This window comes from Microtus oregoni, unplaced genomic scaffold, assembly GCF_018167655.1.
Source record: "Microtus oregoni isolate MIOR12 unplaced genomic scaffold, Mior012 000005F_ref0000423, whole genome shotgun sequence".
Taxonomy (NCBI): Eukaryota; Metazoa; Chordata; class Mammalia; order Rodentia; family Cricetidae; genus Microtus; species Microtus oregoni.
Window position 1 is genome coordinate 626,877 of NW_024543064.1, and position 23,238 is coordinate 650,114.

Genomic DNA, 23,238 nt, shown 5'->3' on the forward strand with positions numbered 1-23,238 from the left:
AAAAACGGCCGCGTCCAGGACAGGAGTGGCAGGGAAAGAAAGGTGATGGTGGCTTTAAACAGGTTGTGTGATAGAACCAGGATTGAGCACCTGGGTAGCCATAACTGGTAGGAATTTTGATCGGGGCTAGGAACCTTTTTGCCCTTCAAGCCTGCAGATGGGACACCTTACCAACAGCAAGACTGATGGGCACCCTATTTGCAGCAGACACAGAGGCCACACTCGTCGAGGTCGGGGCCGTCTCAGCCGAAGAAGAGTCACCCGGCGGAGACGGAATGCAAAGATGGCCTTGCACCCACGGACTGGGAGGCCTCATGGCCATCACAGAGGTGGAAGTGAGCCACAAGCTGAAGGCACAGCCCAGGACATGGGGAGTCAGCCTTCCCCAGGCAGGGTGGGCCCAGCTGTCTGCCCCATCCGAGGGCTGGGATCTCAAGCTTCTCGAAGACCCCGAAGGGGTGTAGGGACTACATCTTCCTCAAAGGCTCATCGCCCTGGTGCCCTCATGCCTGCAACACGCAGTCATACAAGATTCATCCACTGCCGGGGTAAGCCCCCTCGGACACATGTCAGCTCCAAGAGACCCAAACGGTCCAGGATCCGTCGATGCCACACTCGGGCACCAGGTGAATGCAGAGTATCTCTGAGACTGGTTCCACATACTCTCAAGTCAGGACCTCCAGGGACAGCATTTTATAGGAAGGGAACTAGGCTTATACCAGGCCATGTCCAGTCAGCCAGCCAGGCTCTGAGAGAAGCTAGCAGGGGACAACATATAGGGACACTATGCTCAAGAATCTGCAGGTTCTACCTGTCCATGCCATTACAGTGGGCACTCCCTACCCCAACTCCACTTAGTGCAGCCTCTCATCTCTCCTGGTTGATCATAGACCCTTGGGTCACCCATGATGTCATCATAGACATTGTGACCCCTGCCCTCTGGAGACATACATCCCCACATCATGTCTGTAAGGGCTTCTGCCTCACACTCTGGCCCACTCCCTGCATGGAGCCGGCCCTGCTGGTAAGGAGGGTGGAAGTGGGGGTCACCCTTTTCATCCCCTCTGTAGTCTCTACACTACCTGGACTCTGCGTGATTTAAGGCTGGTGGAAACTGCCTCCTTTCACGGGTGCAATGACCCTCAGACCCCTCAGGCAGGTCTGTGTTGGGCCAAAGAGAGGTCCAGAGGGGTTGGGTTAGTTCCCAGCAGCTTCTGGCATTGGCTGGGCTTGGGCAGATAGAGTGGGTACCTCCCCATTCCTCCACCTGACAGCACTGATCTCCAGGCTGGACCCATGAGAAACGGATGGCGAGCAGTGTCGAGGAGGGGCTCCGACCTGAGCTAAGTCAGCTGGACCAAGATGCAGGTGGGGCCTCTGGCAGCTGGGAGGGGCAGGAAAAACCCTACTGAGCCAGAAGCCTGAGGCCTCTGACCACCTACCTGCCCACAGACCTCCTGGAGGAAGAAGAAGCCGCCAGACTCCCTTTGACCTCCCTGGAGGGGCTCTTTCTGGAAGGGGACAAGCAGCCCAGTCCAGGTCAGGGCCCTTTCTTTTACATCGGAGGCACCAACGGAGCATCAATGTGAGTGGACTTTGGGCAGCCCTGGTCTGCCTTCCGACCCCTGGTGTGGACTTAGCCCACGATGCTGCTATGGGGTGACCACTCCTGCCCTGTCTTCCTCAGACAACCGCAGGGCCCCCCCAGTTACTAACGCCTTTTACCCCCACAGAATCAGCAACTACTGTGAGAGCAAGGGCTGGCAACGCACACAGGACAGCCGCTGTGAGGATTACAAGCTGAAGTGGTGTGAGATCAAGTCCAGGGACAACTACTGCAGCTTCCGGGAAGGTAGGGGACACCCTGAGGGAAGCAGATGTGGCAGAGCAGCTTCAAGGCACCACCCACACAATCCTTTCTGTCCTGCCAGGCCAGCAGCTGCTGTTCCAGCTCCCCAACAATAAGCTGCTTACCACCAAGATCGGGTTGCTCAGTGCCCTGCGGGAGCATGGACGCACTTTAAGCAAAGCCAGGTTGCTGCCCAGCGCCCAATCCAAGTGAGCCCACCCCGCCCAACCCCAGGGGTGCACCCACTTCTACCTCCATCTTTAGGACCATTTTCCCCATTCCGTAAACTTTCCTCAGCTGGTCTACCAATCTGCTTCTCCTCCAGCACATGCCCACCATCCTTTGCTCAGATATCTTTACTCTCTGCCCACAACAGCCACCCATGGATGTCCCTCTGCACTTCTCCATTGCTCCACCCACTTAGCCAACATTTTGCTCCCACTCATTCTTATCTGCTCAGCCATATCCATCTGGTTTCCTCTAACCTTACCAAGCTGAACCTCAATGGTTCACTGATTACCTCCCCAGCCATTTACTCACCCAAATGTTTACTTAGAGATCTATCTTCTCATTCAACCAACTGCTCGCTGTCAGCCCCTGAAGGTAGCGTTTAAACACAGCCATCTATAACACCACCTAGACATCTGTGTCTCCAGCTGTCTACTTCTTACTAACTTTGACCAGCAACTCGTCTGCCCGCCTACCCCCAGACCCATCTATACTCTCACTCTGCATATCCACCCACATCTACAAACATGCTGGAGGTTACTACTCAGACCAGGACGTATGTCCCTTTGGGGAAAGGATGTATCAGCCCTTGGGAGCTTACATGGCCCAGCCCAGGATGCCTTGGGCCACAGGGGTAGATAGCTGAGAGAGACCAGAACTGAGTTATAATAAAAGGCAGTTTGGGAGCTCAGATACATACTATGGTTCTATGCCAGGCACAGTCTTGGCATTGGAAATCAACCCACATAGAAGAGAGCAAAGGGGAGAGAGAAAGCAAGGAGATGGGATGGAGGAGCCACAGTGGGGCTGGCAGCCAGAGGCTGAGAGTATGAGACACGTAAAAGGATATTCTGCAAGGACACAGTGTGAACAGAGGCCTTGCAAAGGAAATAGCTGGGGGACACCTGGTAGCCCCTTCCAGCTAGCCTACAGGTCAAACTACCAGATCACTGGCCAAGTTGAAGTCGGAGGACAGCCCTCCCATGTCTTCACCCCCCTGCTCTCCCAAGGGTTCTAAAAATGGACGAGTTTTTCCCAGAGACCTATCGGCTGGACATCAGGGACGAGAGACAGACTTTCTTCACGCTATTTGATGGTGAGAGGCCCCTGGGTAGGGCCAGGCACTCTAAAAGGGTAGACAAGATGAGGTTCGGAGCCCAGCAGGGTGGGCAGAGGGTTGGGGCAAGGCCAGACCTGGAAAAAGTGGAATAGTTCTTGAGAGGAAAAGTGAAGCCAGGGCTTGGGACTTGGTGTTAAGGGGTTGGAAAAAGAGGGTGGTGGTAGCCTTAGTTAGGGGTAGGGGTGTGGCAGGGCCATAACCAGATTATGGGTATGATTAAAGTGAGACAAAGGAACCGCCCTCTAAACTGGGGCGAGGTAGCGAAATCAGGGTAGGACAAGGGTTGAAGCCAGTTGGAGCTGGTCGAAGTGGTCAGGGCTGAGGGGGCGGGGTAAAGAAAGGGAAGGTCAAGGCTGGGGTGTGGTCAGGGCCAGGGCAGGGTGAGGGATGGGAGGGGCAAGGAGCACTCAGGGCCAGAGGCTCAGGGGTTACTCCCTGCAGAAACCGAGATTTGGATCTGCAAGCCCACGGCCTCCAACCAGGGAAAGGGCATCTTTCTGATCAGGAGCCAGGAGGAGGCTGCTGCCCTGCAGGCCAAGACCCAGAGCATTGAGGACGACCCCATCTACCGCAAGATGCCCTTCCGTGCACCTCAGGCGCGGGTGGTGCAGAGGTGTGGGCGTGGATACCAGGAAGGGCCTGGGTCCCAGACTAGTTGGTGCCTGGTGGTAGGAAACAGTGCTGCGGAGAAGCCCTCGGCCATTGCAGGCTGTAGCATCCAAACAACTTGCCTCCACATCTAGCCCTACAGCCTGCGCAGAGGAGGTGCCACATTTTAGCTGGGATGGCAGATAAGACTGCCCCTAAACACAGGCTCACTGGAGAGGGGGGGGCACGTCAAGGAGGGCTTGGTCCCTAGGTCCTCTGTCCTGTATCTGTCTTCCCTACTCTCCAGCCCAGCTACAACCTATCTGCAATGCAGAGCTGACCAAGGGTCCATCTGCCTACAGTGGGGTCCAGATGCTCAGTTTCACATAGGACTAGGAGGGGAAATTCAGATCACCCTTAGAAAGGTCCCAGTAGTGCCTTACCCTCTGCCAGTATTTACCCTTTCTCTGGCCATGGCTGCTACTTGCTGCCTTGTTCCCCTTCTATAGCCCCCCCCCCCCCAAACACACTCTCCCTACCTTAAGTCTTGAAGATCTGAAGACTATATGGAACACCCTCTCCCTTCCAAAGCCATTCACCGTTCAGGATCCAGAGTCAGCCTTCCTCCTCCAGATGGCCCTCCCCACCACAGGGGCCCAATCTGCTCCCAGAAACTTCCTAAGGGAGCTACACTTTAAGGTGGCCAGACACTTGCAGTAGATAGAGATTTGGTTATGAGGCCCTCTTCCCAATTCCTCTGACCAGTTCAAACTCGGAAATGTCCTCTGATCATGGACAGCGTTCAGCTAGCTGTCATGTCTAAGACAGGAGGGAGGCAATGAGAAAATGGTTCTTGTGGGGATGACAGTTGTAGGCCAGCTGACCAAGCCACTCAGTCCCAGGTGCCCCTTATGGTACCCCCTAGATATATCCAGAACCCGCTGCTACTAGATGGGAAGAAGTTTGATGTGCGCTCCTACCTGCTCATCGCCTGTACCATGCCCTACATGGTCTTTTTTGGCCATGGCTATGCCCGCCTCACCCTCAGCCTGTATGACCCTCATTCCAGTGACCTCGGTGGTCACTTGACCAATCAGGTAAGAAACCCCTTATGGGTAAAGCCCCTTTTCTATAGGCGTGGATGAGCTCAGAGAAACACTCTGATTGCTTGGGAGCACAGAGGAAGGGTCTGCCTGCCCAGGGTTGAGAGTGACTTAGTAGCCTTTGTCTAGCTTTTACCCCAACAGAGACTCAGGTGTCCTACAGAAGGACCTTAGAGCCAAAGGTAGAATGGGAGTCTCAAACAAGAGGTCCCTTGTTTAGGGTCTGTGGGGATTTTACGACTAGGAGGTGTGTGCGTGAACATCTCAGAAGCACTTGTCATGGGAGACAGGAATGGAGCTTCTGTGAAGGTCAGAAGGTTAGGATAAAGCATCCATAGAGTGGTCTCTTCGGAGAGTGACCTCTAGGCTCTGCTTTTGCTGTAGTTCATGCAGAAGAAGAGTCCACTGTACATGCTTCTGAAAGAAGGCACTGTGTGGAGCATGGAGCACCTCAACAGATACATCAATGACAAGTTTAGAAAGACCAAGGGCCTCCCCAGAGACTGGGTCTTCACCACCTTCACGGTCAGTCTGGCTTCGAGTGGGGAATCTGTGTTCATGTTGCCCTTGGGTTGGGCAAGGCGCGTGGCTTTTCATGAGTCATTGAAGCTTATGTAGTTGTAGTAAAGTCATGTCTAATTGTTCTAGGTGTCATTTTCAATATCATGTTGAAGAGGCAAAAGTAGACGTCCTTGTATTTCTTCTGATTTGAGGGAAAGTCTCACAAATTCCCTTCTCTCCCTAGTGTACTAAGTATTTTTTAAGGGTAAGATGCTGAGTAATATAAAATGCTGTTCCTATACTGATTAGGATGATCATGTATTATTTTTCCAACATTCTATTTGTGTGTATTGCATCGATTAACTTTCACTGCTCTTACGTATCTGGAATAAATTCTAGGTGGTAGTGGTATGTGATAATTCTAATATGCTTTTGAGTTTGATTTTATTGTATTTAAGTATTTTTGTGTCTGTGCTCATAAGTAATGCTGACCTATAGCTTTTCTTTAGTATTTTATCTGATTTTGATATGAAAATGTATCATTTCCCTTTACTTGATGTCTTGATGTTTTATTCTGGCTCATAATTTTAGAAGTTTGAGGTCTATGATCAAATTGATGAAGAGGTGAGCAGGCTCTGACACATTCGCCCCTGTGATGGTCTGCCCTGCTCAAACCTGAGAAACTGTAGTTGGAAATCCATAAAACTATGAAGCAAAAAGTCCTTACTCTTTGAAAGTAATTCTTTCAGGTATTTGTTATAATGAGAAAAACAAAAACAAAAAATTGGCACACCCTGTGAAGTAGCCTGGACTTTTAGTTGGAGGGAAGGTTTGTCATTAACACTGGTTTCCCATCACCCCTCAGTCTCACTTGGTTGATGTCAATTAAGATTTTCTATTCTTGTTTGTTTTTAAATTTTGATATTTATTAGTTTTTCTGGTGATTTTTTGCAGTTCTCCTTGCTTATATAATATATTTAGTGCACAGATATTTACAGTGTTTCCTTAAATTCATTTTACTATGCTGAGCATGGTGGTGCACACCTTTCATCCCAATTAGGAGGCAGAGGCAAACATCTCTGTGAGTTCTAAGCCAGTCCGATCTATATGGCTTCAGGCCAATAAGGTCTACTGGGGGACAAAGGAAAAGGAGAGGAGAGAGAAGGACGAGGAGGAAGAGAAAGAAAGGGAGAGAGAAAGAAAGAAAGAAAGAAAGGGAGAAAGAAGAAAGGAAGGAAGAAAAAAATAAAGAAGAAAGAGAAAGGAAATCAAGAAGAAGGAAGGAAAGAAGGAAGGAAAAGAAAGAAAAGTTGAGAAAGAAAAAGCCAGGAGCCAGGTGGGGTAGCACAATGCCTGTAATCCTACAATTTGGGAGTCAGAAGCAGGAGTTTCAATAACTCAACATATATTTAGCTACACAGAGAATTCAAAGATAGCCTGGTTTATATGAGATCCTGACTCAAACAAAACAAAACGCAGAGGACTAGGATTATGCTCTGTGGTAGAGCATTTACTTAGCATGCACAAGAGCTCTGGGCTCTAACCTACCACACAAAAAATGAATGAACACTTTTTATCCCAATATATGTTGTATCTTTAAAATGTTCTTTGGAGGCTAGGGAGCTTGATCTGTGGTCAAGAGCACTTTATCTACAAGCATGAGTTAGAATCTCCAATATCCATGTAAAAAGCCGTATGTGGCTGTGCATGCCTGTGACCCAGCACTGAAGAGTGGAGGCAGTTAGAACCTGAGAGCTTACTGGCTAGCCAGCCTAGCTGAAAAGGTAAGGTCCTAGTCTAGTGAGAAGCCCTGTCTCCAGGCAATAAGACATAGACTGATAAAGGAAGACACCCTAGGCTGCGCAGCCAAGGTCCAGAGAGCACACTCTGGAAGCATAGGCACAGGCATGCACTTTGGCACACTCACATGCACATACCACACACATTGTAATTCACACACAGGCAGGCCCACATGCACACGCACATTCCTGCGCGTTTGAAAAGATCATATAACCCACTGTTCATTAGAAGGTTCTGTAAAGGTCTGTGGAGTCTAGGTTTTTGTTTTGTTGTTGTTGTTTTGTTTTGAAAGTCTCAATATGTAGCCTTGACTAGCCTGGAACTTATTATGTAGACCAGACTGGCATCAAACCAGTAAGAAATAAGAGATTCGCCTACCTTTGCCTCCTGAGTGCTAGGATTAAAGGCATAGGCTACCACATTCAATGTTAAATACATTTTTAACATCCTTTTTGGGGTGCGGAGGAAGGTCACCGCCAAAGGATGACTTTCAGTAGCTCTTCCTCCACCATGTGGGTCCTGGGACGAAACTTGTGGTTAGGCTTGGCATCAAGTACCCTTGCTAGAGAAGCCACCTTACCTGCCCTTGTTTTATACATTATTGTATGTGTGTGAGTGCAGGCAAACATGTGCCGTGGTGAGAATGTTGAGGTCAGAGGGCAGGATTTTTCTTCCTCTGTGGGACCTGGGGACTGAGCTCATGTCCTGAGACTGGTGTGGCAAGTGTCCTTACCCACTGAGCCATCTTGTTGTCCACTGTGTGTGTGTGTGTGTGTGGTGTGATGTTGTATGTGCTGAGGCCACAGCAGGTTCTAGGAATCAAACTCAGGTCACCAGGCTTGCACAGCAAGCACCTTCATTGACTGAGCCATCTTACCAGTCCTGTACAACCATTTGTTCATAGTATTGGTCAAGTCTTCTGCTTTTTAACCATCTATGTATGTAGTCCAATCGTTATCTATCTATCTATCATCTATCATCTATCTATCTCTATCATCTATCATCTATCTACCTATTTATCTACCTATCTATTATTTACTTTGTCTTTTTGCAACAAGGTTTCTCTGTGTAGCCCTGGCTGTCCTGAAACTCGCTCTGTAGACCAGGTTTGCTTCACATTCACAGGAATCCACCTGCCTCTGCTTCCCAAGTGCTGGGATTGGAGGTGCTGGCCTTCACTGCCTGGCACTGCTATTTTCTGTCTCATATGTCTTCTGTTTACTTCCTCAACTACCACCTCTTATTGGAGCAGACATATGCTTTCTAGTGTGTCTTTTAGTTGTAATCTTATTGTTTTCTTAGTGGTTGTATTTGAGATTACCATTAACATCTTAGTCATAATTATTCTGATTCACATAGTTAATTTCAATAACATAGAAAAACATGGTTCCTATTTTATAGCTCTATTCTCTATTGTGCTGACTTTAGATCTACTTCATTCAGTTGCCTTGTTAGGAAAATCAATTTCCGGTGAAAAAAACAGATATGCTGTCTTTTACTTAACATAGTCACCTTTACTAGGGTTTTTATTTTTATTTCTTCATGCGAGTTCATGCCTCTGCTTTTCCTTATGTGGAAATGTCTTTTTGTTTATATGTTTTTTGAGACTGGGTCTCACCGTGTAGACCAGGCTGGCCTCAAACTCACTGAGATCTGCCTGCCTCTGCCTCTTGAGTGCTGGGATTAAAGGTGTGGGAATGTCTTAATTTTTTCATTAAAAAAAGAGATTTTAAAATGTTTATGTGTTTGAGTGCCTGCATGTATGTATGGGTACCACATATGTGCCTGGTGCTCACAGAGGCCAAAAGATGGCTTTGGATCCCTTGGGATTGGAGTGAGAGGAGACTGTGGACAGCCTTACGTGGACTCTGGAAACCTAAATGGGGTCCTTTGCAAGAACAGTCAAGTGTTCTTAACAGCTGAGTCATTTCTCCAGTTCCTAATTTCCCTATTCTTGAAGTATGCCTGTAACCCTAGTCCTTGGTGGTGATACAGGCAGATTCTCTTATAAGAGAAGGGCTGCAAATAAGGAATCATCACACCAGTGCACATGGGTTCCGATTGAACTCAAGTCCTCATGCTTGTTAGCCTGGGCTTTGAAGTATGATTTTGTTGGGTAAACAAATCCTTTTTACTATTTGTATGTGCTGTGCATGTATGTGATGTCTGTACATGTAGCACATGCATGTGGAGGCCTGTAGCAGGTGCCTTGTGTCTGTCCTCGGTCACTCTCCACCTTTATTTTTGGGACAGGGTCTCTTATAAGAGAATCTGCCTGTATCACCACCAAGGACTAGGGTTACAGGCATGCAGTTGCCATGTTTGGCTATTTATATATTCTAGGGCACCGAAATCAGTCTGTGCTTGTACAGTAGATGGCACTTGACCAACTAAACATTTCTCTTTTTAGCCTCTGTAGATAGAATTCTTGGTTGGCAGTTTTTCCTTTTAGTGTTTGGAATATATCATTCCATTCGGGCCTCATGGTTTCTGATAAAAAAGTGACTATTAATCTTATTGAGTATCCCTTTTATGTGATGAATAGGTTCTCTCTTGCTAATTTCAACATTCTCAGTCTTTTTTATGATTTTGTATGTGCATGCGTGTCTGTGTATATGTTCATGCCTGTGGGTATGTGTGTGAAATTTTGGAGGTCAGAGGTCAACTTCAGGTGCTGTTCCCCAGATGGCATCCTCATTGTTAAAGACAGAGTCATGTCTTCGTTGAGTTGAAGTTTACTGGATCTGTTTGTCTCTGCTGTCCCAGCAGAAGGGCTGCAAATAAGGAATCATCACACCAGTGCACATGGGTTCTGACTGAACTCAAGTCCTCATGCTTGTTAGCCTGGTCTTTGCTGACTGGGCTGCCTCCCAAGCCCCCTCTAGTCTGCTTATGATTGTTGTTGTATGAACGGCGGGGCTGTGTCCCGCCACCCGGCTAGCTTTACCTGAAATAATTACAAGGAAACTGTATTCTCTTAAACACTGCTTGGCCCATTAGTTCCAGCCTCTTATTGGCTAGCTCTTACATATTGATCTAACCCATTTCTAATATTCTGTGTAGCCCACGAGGTGGCTTACCAGGGAAGATCTTAACCTGCGTCTGTCTGGAGTGGGAGAATCATGGCGACCGCCTGACTCGGCTTCTTTCTCCCAGCCTTCTGTTCTGTTTTCTCCGCCTATCTAAGGGTTGGCCTATCAAATGGGCCTAGGCAGTTTATTAATAAGAAATCACTCCCACATCATATGATATGATAAGTCTATTAATTTATCCTTCTTAGACTTAATTGAACCATTTAAATTTAGAGATTGATGTTTTACATCAAATTTAGGAACCTTTCTGTCATTTCTTACAATTCCTTGCCCCTTTCCTTTCTTTCTGGGGTTCTCAGTACCTATACCTGCTGGGTTGATTCCTCTCCCCAAGAAGCTTCTAACTAAAGCAACCTGAAGTGCTATAATGTTCTCTGTTCTACCAGGGTTTTGTGTGTTCTAGCTGTCTCTCTGCTGCGAGCTCTAATTTTCTTCACTTTTGTATCTCCTGGTACCTGCCTCACAGTATGGTTTTGCTGAATGTGTTTCTGTGAGCCTGTAACTCTGAGCATGTGAAAATGTGGGCAGTCAGAGCTACGCGGGTGAGAGGTGACTTCACCTGGGTCAACCCGCCACAGCCAGGATCTCTCCCTGCTTTGCCCACAGAAGCGGATGCAGCAGATCATGGCCCATTGCTTCCTGGCGGTCAAGTCCAAGCTGGAATGCAAGCTGGGTTACTTTGATCTCATTGGCTGTGATTTCCTGATTGATGAGAACTTCAAGGTGCTGTCTTGGGAAGATGAGGTCTGGTAGGCTGGCACAAAGGGGGTAGAACCCATCTGTACAATGACCGCGTACGCAGGCCCAGTGGGTGGGCTCAGCCCTAAAGTCGGATGTGTCATAAAGCTCTCCTCCTACGGGACGTGAGCAGCCCTCAAGAGCAGTCTTAACTCCTTGAGCAAACATGGGGAAGAAAGCCATGGAAAGAAACAATCTGCCCAGAATCACATAGCTTGATAGGGACCAAGAGAACAATCTTCTTACTGGCCAACTGGGCTGTGGGTGGATTAGGGATGCTGACCGCTGTCTGCCGCAGGTGTGGCTGCTGGAGATGAACTCAAATCCTGCCCTACATACCAACTGTGAAGTCCTGAAGGAGGTGATCCCTGGAGTGGTTATGGAGACTTTGGGTGAGCTCTGGGCAGCCCCTTGTCACAGCATTCCCGTCTGCTTCTTTGTCCAGTTCTGGGTAACCCATCCAGCTTGCCTCCAAGTTCAGACTCTACAAGTCTGGTTTCCCAACACCCCATAATCTGCAAGGCCCCCCAAGCCCTCTTTCTGCTCCAACGTCTCTGTCACCTGACCCACCTACGTCTAACCCTTCACGGACATGCTGGAGAAGTTGCCCTGCTCCAAACTGCCCTCTCACTCACTCACCTCACTCACCCTCTCACTCACCTTGTCCTCCTCACAGATCTAGCTCTTGAGACCTGCCAAAAGAGCTTGCATTGTCAGAAGATGCTGCCTCTGCTGTCACAGCGTCGCTTCGTGCTCCTTTACAACGGCGAGACTATGGACGTGTGGCCGCGCTTGGGGGGCTCGCGCCCCCTTGCCCGCCTGCCTCCGCCACCGCCGCCGCTGCCTCCCAGGCCCTCCAGTGAGGCAGCATCCTCTACACTGTCCTCAGCACGTGCCACAGCAGACCGACCTGGAGCACGCAAGCCGGTGCCTTCCAGGGCTGCTCCCATATGCGCCTTCCACAAATCGCGGCTGCCTGACTCCAGCGGAGGGTCCAGAGCGGAGTCCGAGCCCTCTCTTTGTTCTGGGTCCCCAGAAAACAGCAGGGACGCGACTGGGGAGCCCTCCCTGGGGCCGTCCGAGGAAGAGCGCGAGGAGGAACAGAGGAGCGCGAGCCACCGGGGCTCCTAGCCGCCACAAGCAACCAGCGACCCTGCTCGCGGCCGTGCCCTCTCCGGGACCTATAAAAGCTACTTTGTGACAAACGCGGCCTCCAGAAGCCGGTCCCACCTGGGTGCCCCAAGCCCTTCTGTCACCCTCCTCTCTTTGCTCCTCGGTTGTCCTTAGCGGAAGGAGAGGGAGCTGCATGCAGAATGGGAGTGCATCCTTCAGAAAGGGAAAAACTTCACTGACCTGTTTTTCCTTCTATGGGGCAGCCCACCAAATCCTGGGTTCCCACTTATTGCTCTTTCTCATCCTGTAAGATCCTCCTGAAACTCCATGGCCTTCATGACCTTTTCAGCCTGGCATTGGGACTCACCCTCTGTTCCCTGGAGTCCCCAGGAAAGGTCTCGGATGCCCATGGAACTCTGGAAGTCCTATCCTACCTCATTACTATTCTGGAGCAGTACCGGGATTCATTCTCATCCTGCCCACCATCTTTCTTTTGGCCTTTCAGACACTGTGGAACAGGGTCTACAGCCTCCTTCCCCACAAAGGCCTGGAGTTTGTCAGGGATGGGAGAGGTATAGAGGAGTTGGCCAAGACAGGGCAGTTCCCAGGAGAAGGAAGACAGACATTAAGCTGACATTCGTGATTGCTCTCCCTCCTCCCCTGCCACCCCCTGCAATAGTCATGTTCCTAGTTAGCATGGAGGTTTGAAAGGAGACCTCTGACCACCTCACATTTTACACCAAAGTGGCCAGAATCCTGCCTTTAAGTCCCTGCAGCCAACTCCTGTCCCCTTAAGTTACCCCACCCCTACAAAACTCCAAAGACAACCTCCTACCAACTTGCAAAAGGACCTGCTCAGCTTGAATACTCTCTTGCATATCCTCTTCCTTGTTTTCCCTTCTGACCTTTAATTGGTCCCAAACATCAGGCTTAGCTCCATCACACGGGAGAAATGCCAGACTGGTCCCTGTTCTTTATTGAAGCAAAATCCCTCGGGAGGTAAGGGATCTTTCCTTGCACAACAGTCTAAACTGAGCCAGTTTCTAAGATGCAATGCCTGGCCACCAGTAGAGGGCTCTGTCCGCATACAGGGAAGTTCCCTTCCAGAAACTCCTCACAGTTGAACAACTGAGGCTCAGATCCCAAGGAAATTATAGAGACCCTACTTTAGCTTGTGAGCAATCTCACATCTCTGCACACTCCCCACAACCCTTCTCCATCCAGATGCTCCAGTCTTGCTGTGGCCTAGGGCATGAGGTACAAGGTGTGGTACAAGCACACTCTTGTCTGTAGGTGACCAAGCCCAGCATCTTCTGTAACAGTCCAGGAAAAGCCTGTCCCTGGTCAGAGGGTCTCTGGTCTATTGGCTCTGAAGCCCACTGAAGCTAAGAAAATGGAAACTCAGCCTCCCGAGAGCTTAAGTGTCCTACGTCTTGGTGAATCTACACCTGTTCCTGGGGTCAAGGTCACATTTTTGTTGGCAGCCATGGTGCTACTAGCCATGCCCCTTGGGGCCACCTGTCACTGCATTCTCGACTTGTGCCTCCTCCAAGACTTAGATTTCCCATAGCCTCTCCCCCTCCTCACAGTTCCCTGACCAAGTCAGAGCTGTATCCCCATCACTGGCGTGACAAATATTTCTGCTCTCAGCACCACATGGAGCTGCAGCCCTGCCCCCCTGGGGGGGGGGTCATCTCATGTCAGTACGGGTGACAAAGCTCTCAGGAGGAAGATGCTTCCTCTGCTGTTGTGGGGACATGGAACCTCTACTGAGACCATGATGTAACAAATACTCGTTGGCAGTAGCCTGTCCTGCTGTGCCAACCACAGGCTCCCCAAGGGCTTGGGCTGTCTGCTACCCTTCATTCCTGGCAGCTGCAGAGCATGTCAAGAAGGGTTTCAGGGACCTCCTGCTGCTCACTCATTCCACGGGAATGATAAGCGATGGACCCATCAACCTCCTCCAGATCCTCCTCAACTCTTCACAGCCTACATGCAAGTCCCCCAGAGCCCTGAGCTCAGGACTTCATCAGACTCTGGGGAGAGAGGGGCTGTGGGGCATCTGAGCACCTGGCCACTTGGCAGCTTCAAGGTATTCTCTGATATTCAAACAATATGACAGGACTGGGGGTTAAGGAGCTGAATGATGGCATCAACTCTGGGCTGGCCCTGCAGAGCAACCGATTGCCACTGGGGTTGGTCACCCAAGAACGGGGCTCCTGACAGCTGAATATATCCTCCCTTCTAATCACTCCCTGTTCTCCTGAGAGAATCCTGAGACCCTCCTGCTGAAAGTGTCAAGAGTTTCCTTCAGAAGATGTGGGGAATTGAGCTATTCACAGCTCTGACCCAAGCACCCTGTGCCTTCTGTTGTCCCTGCAGTCAGACCTTTACTGCACATACGTGCACACGCACATGCACACACACGCACGCACGCATAGGGTCTGGAGCTTTCTGCGTATTTTAGCTTCGGTCAGACAATAGTGGAACATCCTACATACTTTCCCACTCTAGTCCCCCCCCATCTAAAAAGGGGCCCGAACAGTAGCCTGGTCTTCAGAAAGTCACCCTAATTCATGGAGCTTCTTGGGAAGATGGGGTAGGTAAGGGATGGATGTCTACCTTCTTTCTCCACTCAGCTGCTTCCCATAGGGGCTAGTGGCTGTATAAGGGACAGTCCCTGAAATGTGAGCCCAGCCCAATAGAAGACCTAGACGTAGAGGTACTACCTGGTCATGCCTCAGTAGCTAGGAGCAGTCATTACCCACCTGCCCCCCAAGGTCTCTGGACTGCTGTCTGGAGCTGGGGGAGGGGTTGCCGAGTTGTAAAAAGGAAGCGACCTCTCACTTTCCATGATACAGGTCCTTCTCTCAAGCTGTGGGCTCTCAGCAAGCGAGAGGGTGGAGGCTGGGCAGGAGTCACCAGCTGTGGCCGGAAGCATTTCTGGGAACTGGGCCTGTGCGCTAGCTCTTTATCTGAGAACAAAACTTAAGAAATCAAGGCCAAGGGGTGTGTGTGTGCTGTGGTTTTCCGGAAGAAATGGAGAGTGGCTACTGTGGGGTAGGGGTTTCTGGGAATTGCAGTGAAACCTCCCTCCTGCTAGTCTAGGCCTAGCAGAGACACACCTCAGCTGCTGTGGCTGCCAGACTCTGCAGGTGGGTAAATGTCGTCCCTACTTCAGAAGGCAGGGTTTGAAATGGTCTCTGCTGGAGTGGCAGGAGGTGGCAGGAGGCTTCTGCAGCAGAATCTTTTCAGCCCATCCTCTTCTCCACGTTTCTAGTACTCCTGGATTTCACACGCACCTGCTTGCAGTCATGGACTCTGTCCCTACTTGACTACAAACTCTCAGCCCTGGGGAACTGAACAGACCCTGCACAGCTCACGGTTCTTGTGGAAATCCCCACATCTAACAGGCTGGCACAGTTCATCTTATGCCCCTGAGGTGAACATGAGAGGAATTGGGGGCGTTGCTGACTGCAGGGCAAGGGTACATGGGAGACTACCGCATACCTCACCCCACCCTGCAGAATCTCCCGCCATCTCTATCACATCCATCAGTCACCCACGGAGGAGTTTCCAGAAGATAGCAGTCTGCACACGTCATGCTATTTGGGGATGCCCCCACCTGTGGCAGTTCCAGGGGAAGGCAGGACTGCCTATTGCTCAGAATCTAGGGGTGTGGTGTGATAGGCAAGCTAGGAGATGCCCCCAGCCTCCACCTCCCTTCCCAGGCTTACTCTAGACTTTGTAGATTGTGCCTGACTCCTAACCCACCCAAAAGGGGACAGAAGAGGCAGCTCCAGGCAATGAGGGTGCTGGTACATCCCCAAGAGACTTCATGTGGCCCTGAGCGCTGTGCGTTCTGATCCCAATGTCCTCCACTTCCATGGCAATTTTTCCATCTCTTCCTCCAGTCTCTTCCAGGTGCCTGTGTGTTGATGGGGCTGTTAGCATCAGAAGTTGCAGATACATCCCCCCAATCCCTATTTACCTGCTGTGAGATAAAAGACAGGAGACATTAAGTGGAAGGAGGAACAAGTAAGTGCCCAGGTGTGCAGATGCCTTAAGGGTGCTGCTGCAATTCCTTCCCTCAGGCCTGCCACTCCCTGGATATCCATTCCAGGGTGGCCTTATTGGGTGTAGCTCTGGATGTCCTGGTTACTTTGTAGACCATGCTGGCCTCGGACTCCCAAGATCGGCCTGCCTCTGCCTCCCGAGTGCTGGGATTAAAGATACGTGTCACTACACCTTGCTCTTACTGGATCTTTCTATGAGCAGCCCCTACAACTGCCAAGAGGCAGGAGAGATGTTTTGCTCGGAGGGCCTCAGAGCCAAAACTATGCACTGTGCACTCCAGAGAATTTGCCTCGTGCCAGGAAATGCTGATATGGAAACTGGCTAAAGCCTGATTTTTAAAGTCCTAAAGTGCCATCCAACCCAGTCTCCCAGGCATCCCAAAGGGCAGTATCCCGAAGACTACAGGCTCAGTACATGGTTGCCTAAAATGGAACAGACAGAGGTGAGGGGAAGTGGTTTGGACAAGAAGCCAAGAGGACTGGAGAGCTGGCTCAGCACCTGCCGCTCTCTCACGCCTGCGTTCAGTTCTTAGCACCTATGTGGTAGCTCACAACTATCAACTCCTGCTCCAGAGAGTTATACATGATGCAAAGAAACTTACGGAGGAATAAATAAAAAATAGAAGATGAAGCAAAGAAGGCATGTATTCAGTATAGATTACCTCCTTCCAAAAGCCTCTCTAGTCTGATGGTCCCTCCTGAGGATTTGTGGCCAAGATTAACCTTGCCTCCACTCCCTTGAAAGATCATTCTAAAAGTCTTTATTACATTTTTGTACACGCGCGTGTGCTTGTGTGGACACTCACAGGCATGTGGCATAGCGTACATTTGGAAGTCAGAGGACAACTTGTCAGGGTTGACAGATTCTATCATGTGGGGTCAAACTCATCAGGCTTAGAGGCAGGAGCCTTTGCCAAGATATTTCACTAGACCATCCTTTCCATTCTACGCCCTGGAAGTGACCGTGGGCACAGGATGACAAGGGGTGTCCTCAAATGCAGCCCTGGGAACCTTACTTTCCTCTGTCCCTAGAACACAGTCACTCAGGTTACTAGAAAAATATTTATTGAAAACCACTTGTACAAGGTCTTGTCCTGAACACTCAGTGCTCTCTCTTGGAGAGCCTAAAGACCCCACTCCAACAGAGCTGACAAAAGAGGAAGACAGCCACAGGACCCAAGAGGAGTCACTACTCTCTTCACCCCCATCCTCTTACACCCACTTCCACCATCGAGGGGAGCAGGGCCAGGCCCAGGGAAGGATGCACAGTAGAGTCCTTGCTCTCACCAAGGGTAGGTCTGGGCAAGTCTTAGAGGGTCTGGCTTGGAGTACAGAGGAAGAAGAGCCCTCATGGCCACCGGTCTCCCAGACGATTCTTTTCCTCCGTTTGCTCCCCACGCTCCTCCTCGGGGAACTGAAAGCTGCAAGCATCCTCAGCTGGTGGAAACTGCACCTCCAAGAGTGGCTGCGTCTCTGCAGTAAAAATGTGGTCAGCAAGTAGCCTGAGCTGCATGTTCCCCTTCCCAGGGACACAACTGACCTCGGGGATATTTGTGCTGCCTCCTCAGCTGCCATACGTGTAGGCAGAGCTGGACTATGATTAAGAAGAGAATGCAAACAGTCGTGGCCAGAAGGATGACAGCCAAATGACCATGGCGTTCAGTGGGCAGTGGTTCCGGGATGCACACAGCATTGTGAGTCTTGTTCCCAGGGAATATGGTGAGAAATCCAAACTGGGTACAGCTGGACACAGACACAGACACTGTCAGGCTTGGCTACCCAAGCAGTCACACTGGGACCGTTAGCCTCTGAGACATTTGGGAGATGAATGGGGGCCTTTGAGGGTTTACAAGGGAGGGGTGGGAGAGGCTTCCTCAAGAGTGGGCCTAGGCTACTCATCCAGGACTTACTCGGCCCAAGGTCTGCAGCGGCCCTCACGGCCTGCGGAGAAGGTGCCCATGGCACAGTCAACACACTCGAAGCCAAACTTAATATTCCCTGTGGATAGACAGACAGACTATAAGGACTACTGAGGTTAAAGAAGAAGGAGTCAGCACTCTGGAGGCAGAGGCAGGCGGATCTCTGTGAGTTCGAGGCCAGCCTGGTCTACAAGAGCTAGTTCCAGGACAGAGAAACCCTGTCTCAAAAAAAAAAACAAAACAAACAAGAAAAAAAAAAGTCAGACTAGGGTCTATCAATCCACCGGATCTAATGTCTGCAGGACTAGAGGCTGGACAAGCAGTACTATGTACACCTATTCCAGAACTAGAATGATACATTGGTCCCTATGAAGAAGGATAGGATTGGTGGAAAGACCTGGCCATAGTCAGAGTCATAGTCTGAGAGCAGACCAGCACCTGGGCAGTCCTCACAGCCTCTCACAGCCAGCCCTGAGAAGATAGCAACACCCTCATTATGATGGAAAATCCCAGGCTAATAGGAAGAATGGCTCAGGTACTCTGAGACCACTTGGCCGACCTATCCCTTCTAGAATCTAGAATGCAGATCCCTGTCTACCCAGAGTATATACCCACGCGCCCTGTAGGTGCAAGCATTCTTACATGCCTACACATGCTCACTGGGCATCCCTACCAGCTTGGCTCTAGATTAAACTCGTGGTTAGCTTGGAGATATCTCCCAGGGACGTACCATGAGGCTGCACCTTCTGGCCTGGTTGGCAGGGGTAGTGCTTGCAGGTCTTGCACTGAGGGTCTTCACAGTGGTACTCCGGCATGACACATATACAATCTCCTTCAGGACAGTTCTCCTTGTCTTGGCAAGAATAAGACTCTCAGGAACTAGGCAGAGTTTCCCTCTTCAGAGCTCCTACTGGTCCTTCAAGTTCTTAGGGTGCTAGGCCTCCATCCTCAGTCAACCCCAGTGCAAGATCCTAGGCTTTGTCCAGCTCAGTGTTCCATCTCAGATGGCTGACCGCTAATATACATACCGCCCACTGTTCTGAAGTTATGGCTTCATAAGTCCCATTTCATATGGGAGTCACCTGGGGCTTTCTAAGGTCCCTGGGCCTATGCTGCATCAGGGTACTAGGAACACCTTAGCAGCTGCAGCCACTGCTGTCCACATTGCTTTCACAGACACATGGGTCCTCAGAGCTGCCTCTTTCTGTATCAGAGGGATGGGGGTGAAGTGCTAAGATATTTTTCTTTGAGGGGTCTTCAGACTGCTCTACACGTTCTAGGTAACATAAACACTGAATAGGGCAGAGGACAATGTTGGGGCACCAACCCAGACAGAGCTAAGGTTTGACCCACCCAGCAGACCCTGAGATGGTCCTCTTTCACCTTTGACCCCAGATCCCTCTTGAAGAAGAAGTTTCCAGCCCCTGCTCCCACACTTCTGGTCTTGAGCAAGTGACTCATATGGACCCTCTACCTCCTTCTCAGTTCCAGACTCATGATTCCAGACTCAGAAAGTCTTCCTACCCACCCTCCTTGTGTGAGAGCTGGGCAGGGCACTGGTGCACATCCTGGCTCCTGCTCCCCTCCTTGTCTTACCTGGAGCACACCGATTGCAACACCGTGTGTTGTTGCCAGTCCCACGTTGGAAGCTGCCAGGGCCACAGCTAGGCTCCTCAACCAGGCTCTGATGACCTAGGTCCAGCACCCAAATCAGTGAGACTCCACACACCATAGCCCATGCTCCCATAGTGTTTCTCCTGGGTCTTCTTCCTGTGGGTTGATTTTTAGTAGTCCCCAACCTGCTCCAGCATGCTTTGTCCCGCCCCTGCTTCAGTCCCCACCCCTCAGATTGGGCTCCAGACCAGCTCCACCTCCATCTTCCGGCAGGTATGTGGTGTTTGTAAAGGCCTCTGTAAAGTGTGCAACAAAGTCATATCATCTTCCTTGACACCTCCTGAACTCCAGCGAGCCTCTTCCAACTCCAGCAGACACACCCAGGACAGGCTGCAGAGGAAAAGGATCCTCATTCACACAGGCTGCTTGTGGGTACCCTTTATTGTGTAAAACTCCTCCTTTCCACCCCAGAGAGCCAGTGAGGGGAGCCCAGAGCTTATATGCCTTTCAGAGAAAGTCGCCATAAGCTGGGCATTCCTAGAAGGCGCCTGAAGCCAAGAACAGTATGTCCTGCCCAGATCCAGCCTGGAAGTTCCAGCTTGGATCTCTTGGCTGTCTCTGTCACTTTTGTTCACCTCTAGATAACAAGGACTCCCTGATGGAGCCTTCTGGGCCTCTTCCTCATAGGGAGACTGTATTGTCTTTCTGAGCCTCATTTCCTCATGCAGTCGCCAGCAGGTTCTGGAACCCTGCCTCTACAGGGAAGCCTTTCTGGATTGTTCAGCCCCACTTCCCACATCTTCCAGCTGAAACTAAGTACAGGGAAACATGGTGAGGACTTTGGGGAGTGTTGGAGGTGAATATGGGCATCTCTGAATTTGTGGGTACCCACAAATGGAAGGTGTGGAGAATTGTTGACACCCTTTTAAGATGCTGTTGGAGGAGGCTGAGGAAGTAGGAAATGTTACAAGTTACCAGCTGTGCAACTCCTACTGTTCTCTGGCCTCAGGTGTGTAAGCCTCCTGAGAGGCAGCTCTGGTCACTGCAGGGGTGGGGGAGGGGACTCTGGGTAGTCCACTCTGGGCCAGCCTTAGCAGAACCTCTCCTTCGAGAAACAGCTCCAGGCCAAGGAAGTGGGTCTGAGTCCAAGGGCAGAAGGGAAACCGTGTGCCTTGGCTCCACATAAAGATACTGAGGGCAGTATTGCCTATGCCCCTAACCATTTAAAAAAAAATTACGGGAGCACTCACTTTGGAAGCACATACACAGAAACTGGAACAATACAAAAATTAACATAGCCCCTGTGTAAGGATGACAGAAAAATCTGAATCATTCTATATTTGGGGCTGGACATAGTGGGACACACCTTTATTACGGCACTCAGGAGGCAGAGGCAGGTGGCTCTCTAAGTTTGAGGTCAGCCTGGACTATATAGTGAATAGGACAGCCAGAGTTATGGAGAGAGACCCTATCTCAAACAAACAAAAATCTAGAAGGTCAGCCGGGACCACGCCTTCATAGTATTACCCCAAGCCTGGTGAGTTCACGGTATACACATGGAATCCCCTGCCAGCCATGATATTCTCACACTGGGGATCCCTGTTCTCTAGGCAATGGTCTCTTCCACGGGGGAGAGATAACAAAGCACTCACCTCCAAAACACTGCCATGCATTGTACCTTGAAGGTGTCCCTTGGGAATTTTTGCCTTGGTGTTGTATCCGAGCTCAGCCATGGGCAAGGTCTGCTTGACAGAGACTTGCAAGGCTACAAGCTGCTAATGAGCTTCATAGAGGTTCTTTCCAGGAGACAACCACACACAGATCACAAAGATAAAAAGACACAGGTCATATACCTAGGGAGATGTTTTCATGCAGATGACATCAGGAAATGTCAGCACCTATGTCAGACTTCCTGTCCTACCCACTTCTAGGTACCCACTGCAAGGAACTGCCAAGAACAAGCAGCTTCCATAACCAGACAGTGGGCAGAGGTGATTTTATCTGCTCGCTGCTGTCCCCTTTATTTTATGTGCAGCTCCTGGTGTTTGTACTTCCATGTGGTTTGTTTCACAGGACTCGGTGAGGATGTTCCAGGCGGCAGAGGGTCCTGGCCGTTTGACCCTGTGGGGAACTCCCAGACTGAGATGGGGAGAGCAGCACAGGTAGTTGGGGAGTTTTTGAGATGAGGGGGGATAGAGAATATACTTTGGGACAGCATCAGAATGAAGAGAAAATAAACCCAGTATCTGTGCAGGTGGGGTCATGGGTATGTAACTCAGGAAGGGACCCAAGGAGCCCCCAAATGAGCAGGAGACCACATGAAAACTGGAGATCTGTGTCCAGTAAGGAGGGGGCATAGATCTGGCCTGCCTAGACTGAGAATAAAACCTCTTTCCTGTCAGCTCTAACCTCCCAAGCCCCATAGCATTCTTCCTCCCCCCCCCCTCTAGGATGGACTTCTCTATGGGATGGGGGCTGCCAATTGGCCTATGGTTCCATCCCCCGGCTTCAGGTGTGGTTGGTTGTACAAGCACCCAGTGAAGGGCATTTAGTAGTTCAGTGGATGTTTCCTTTGGCTGCGGGCAGCTGGATGTTGTCAGAGAATGGAGAGAGATGGGAAGGGAACCAGGATCAGAGATAGTTTTATCCAGCCAACCCATGGGGGTCTCAGTGACTTGGGCTATAAGTAATAGGGTGCCCCACCATGCAGATGAAGATCATCATATCTGGTCTGGAGGTGGTGGCGCATGCCTTTTATCCCAGGACTTGGGAGGAAGAGGCAGGCGGATCTCTGAGTTCAAGGCCAGCCTGATCTACAGAGTGAGTTCCAGAATAACTGGGGCTACACAGAGAAACCCTATCTCAAAACACAAAGAAACAAAAATACTATATCCGACCACAAGCAGATCAACTAAAAGATGGGAGAGGTAACAAGGTGTTACTTTAATGCCAGGCCGGTGGCCTCATGGTGGCAAGGGGCAGGAAACAAGGAAACAGTTATCTTTATAGCTCGTTATGGTTCCTATGCCTCCTCAAAGTGCAGCTGATACAGCCTGGCACCACCCCCTGCACCAGGATGTCTGGTGACTCCTTTCTTCTTTGGGATTTTTTCTTTTCTTTTTTTTTTCTTCCTTTCTTTTTTTTTTTAATTTATTTGAGACAGGGTCTCACTATGTAGCTCTGGCCAACCTGGAACTTGCTATGTGGATTAGGCTGGCCTCGAACTCACAGAGATCCTCCTGCTTCTGCCTTCTCAATGTTGGGATTAAAGGCATACACCACCAAGCTTGGCCATCTAGTGACTTTTAACATCTATCACATGACACCAGTTTGGGCTCTCTGGTTTCACTTGCATGATCAGGCATGACTGCTTGACTATCTCCAAGAGCAGTTTGGCACCTTCTGCCTGGAGTTCATTGAGCTTTTGGGTCCCTGTGCTCTTTGAGCAACACAGCCGTTGCCGCTCCCAGAACTGCTTGTAGTAGAGCACAGCATAA

General features: G+C 50.2%; 2 protein-coding genes and 1 non-coding gene across 4 annotated transcripts; 2 read left to right on the top strand and 1 right to left on the bottom strand.

The window, feature by feature from the left end:
* The first annotated feature begins 268 nt into the window (after positions 1-268).
* LOC121448611 (protein polyglycylase TTLL10-like) lies at positions 269-12,209 on the top strand. 2 transcript variants are annotated; one of them, XM_041652745.1, is made up of 13 exons: positions 284-335; positions 423-626; positions 1,288-1,368; positions 1,453-1,585; positions 1,734-1,852; positions 1,932-2,058; positions 3,088-3,173; positions 3,639-3,810; positions 4,711-4,882; positions 5,273-5,413; positions 10,888-11,004; positions 11,318-11,411; positions 11,696-12,209. In XM_041652745.1, the coding sequence occupies exons 1-13, from the start codon at positions 284-286 to the stop codon at positions 12,148-12,150; spliced, it is 1,953 nt and encodes a 650-aa protein (XP_041508679.1). In that variant the 3' UTR covers positions 12,151-12,209. The 2 variants fall into 2 exon arrangements, with proteins under 2 accessions (XP_041508680.1, XP_041508679.1); XM_041652746.1 differs by having other exon boundaries at positions 269-626.
* A 5,347-nt stretch (positions 12,210-17,556) lies between these two features.
* On the bottom strand, positions 17,557-19,874 carry LOC121447794 (tumor necrosis factor receptor superfamily member 18-like). Its single transcript, XM_041651040.1, has 5 exons — positions 19,724-19,874; positions 18,858-18,980; positions 18,119-18,206; positions 17,749-17,951; positions 17,557-17,681 (listed from the first exon to the last, which is right to left on the bottom strand). Exons 1-5 carry the CDS (start codon positions 19,872-19,874, stop codon positions 17,557-17,559), a joined length of 690 nt encoding a protein of 229 aa, XP_041506974.1.
* Positions 19,875-20,983: 1,109 nt separating this feature from the next.
* LOC121449015 lies at positions 20,984-21,085 on the top strand. The gene has a single exon (XR_005974473.1). It is a non-coding gene; the product is annotated as a U6 spliceosomal RNA (small nuclear RNA).
* The last annotated feature ends 2,153 nt before the right edge of the window (positions 21,086-23,238 follow it).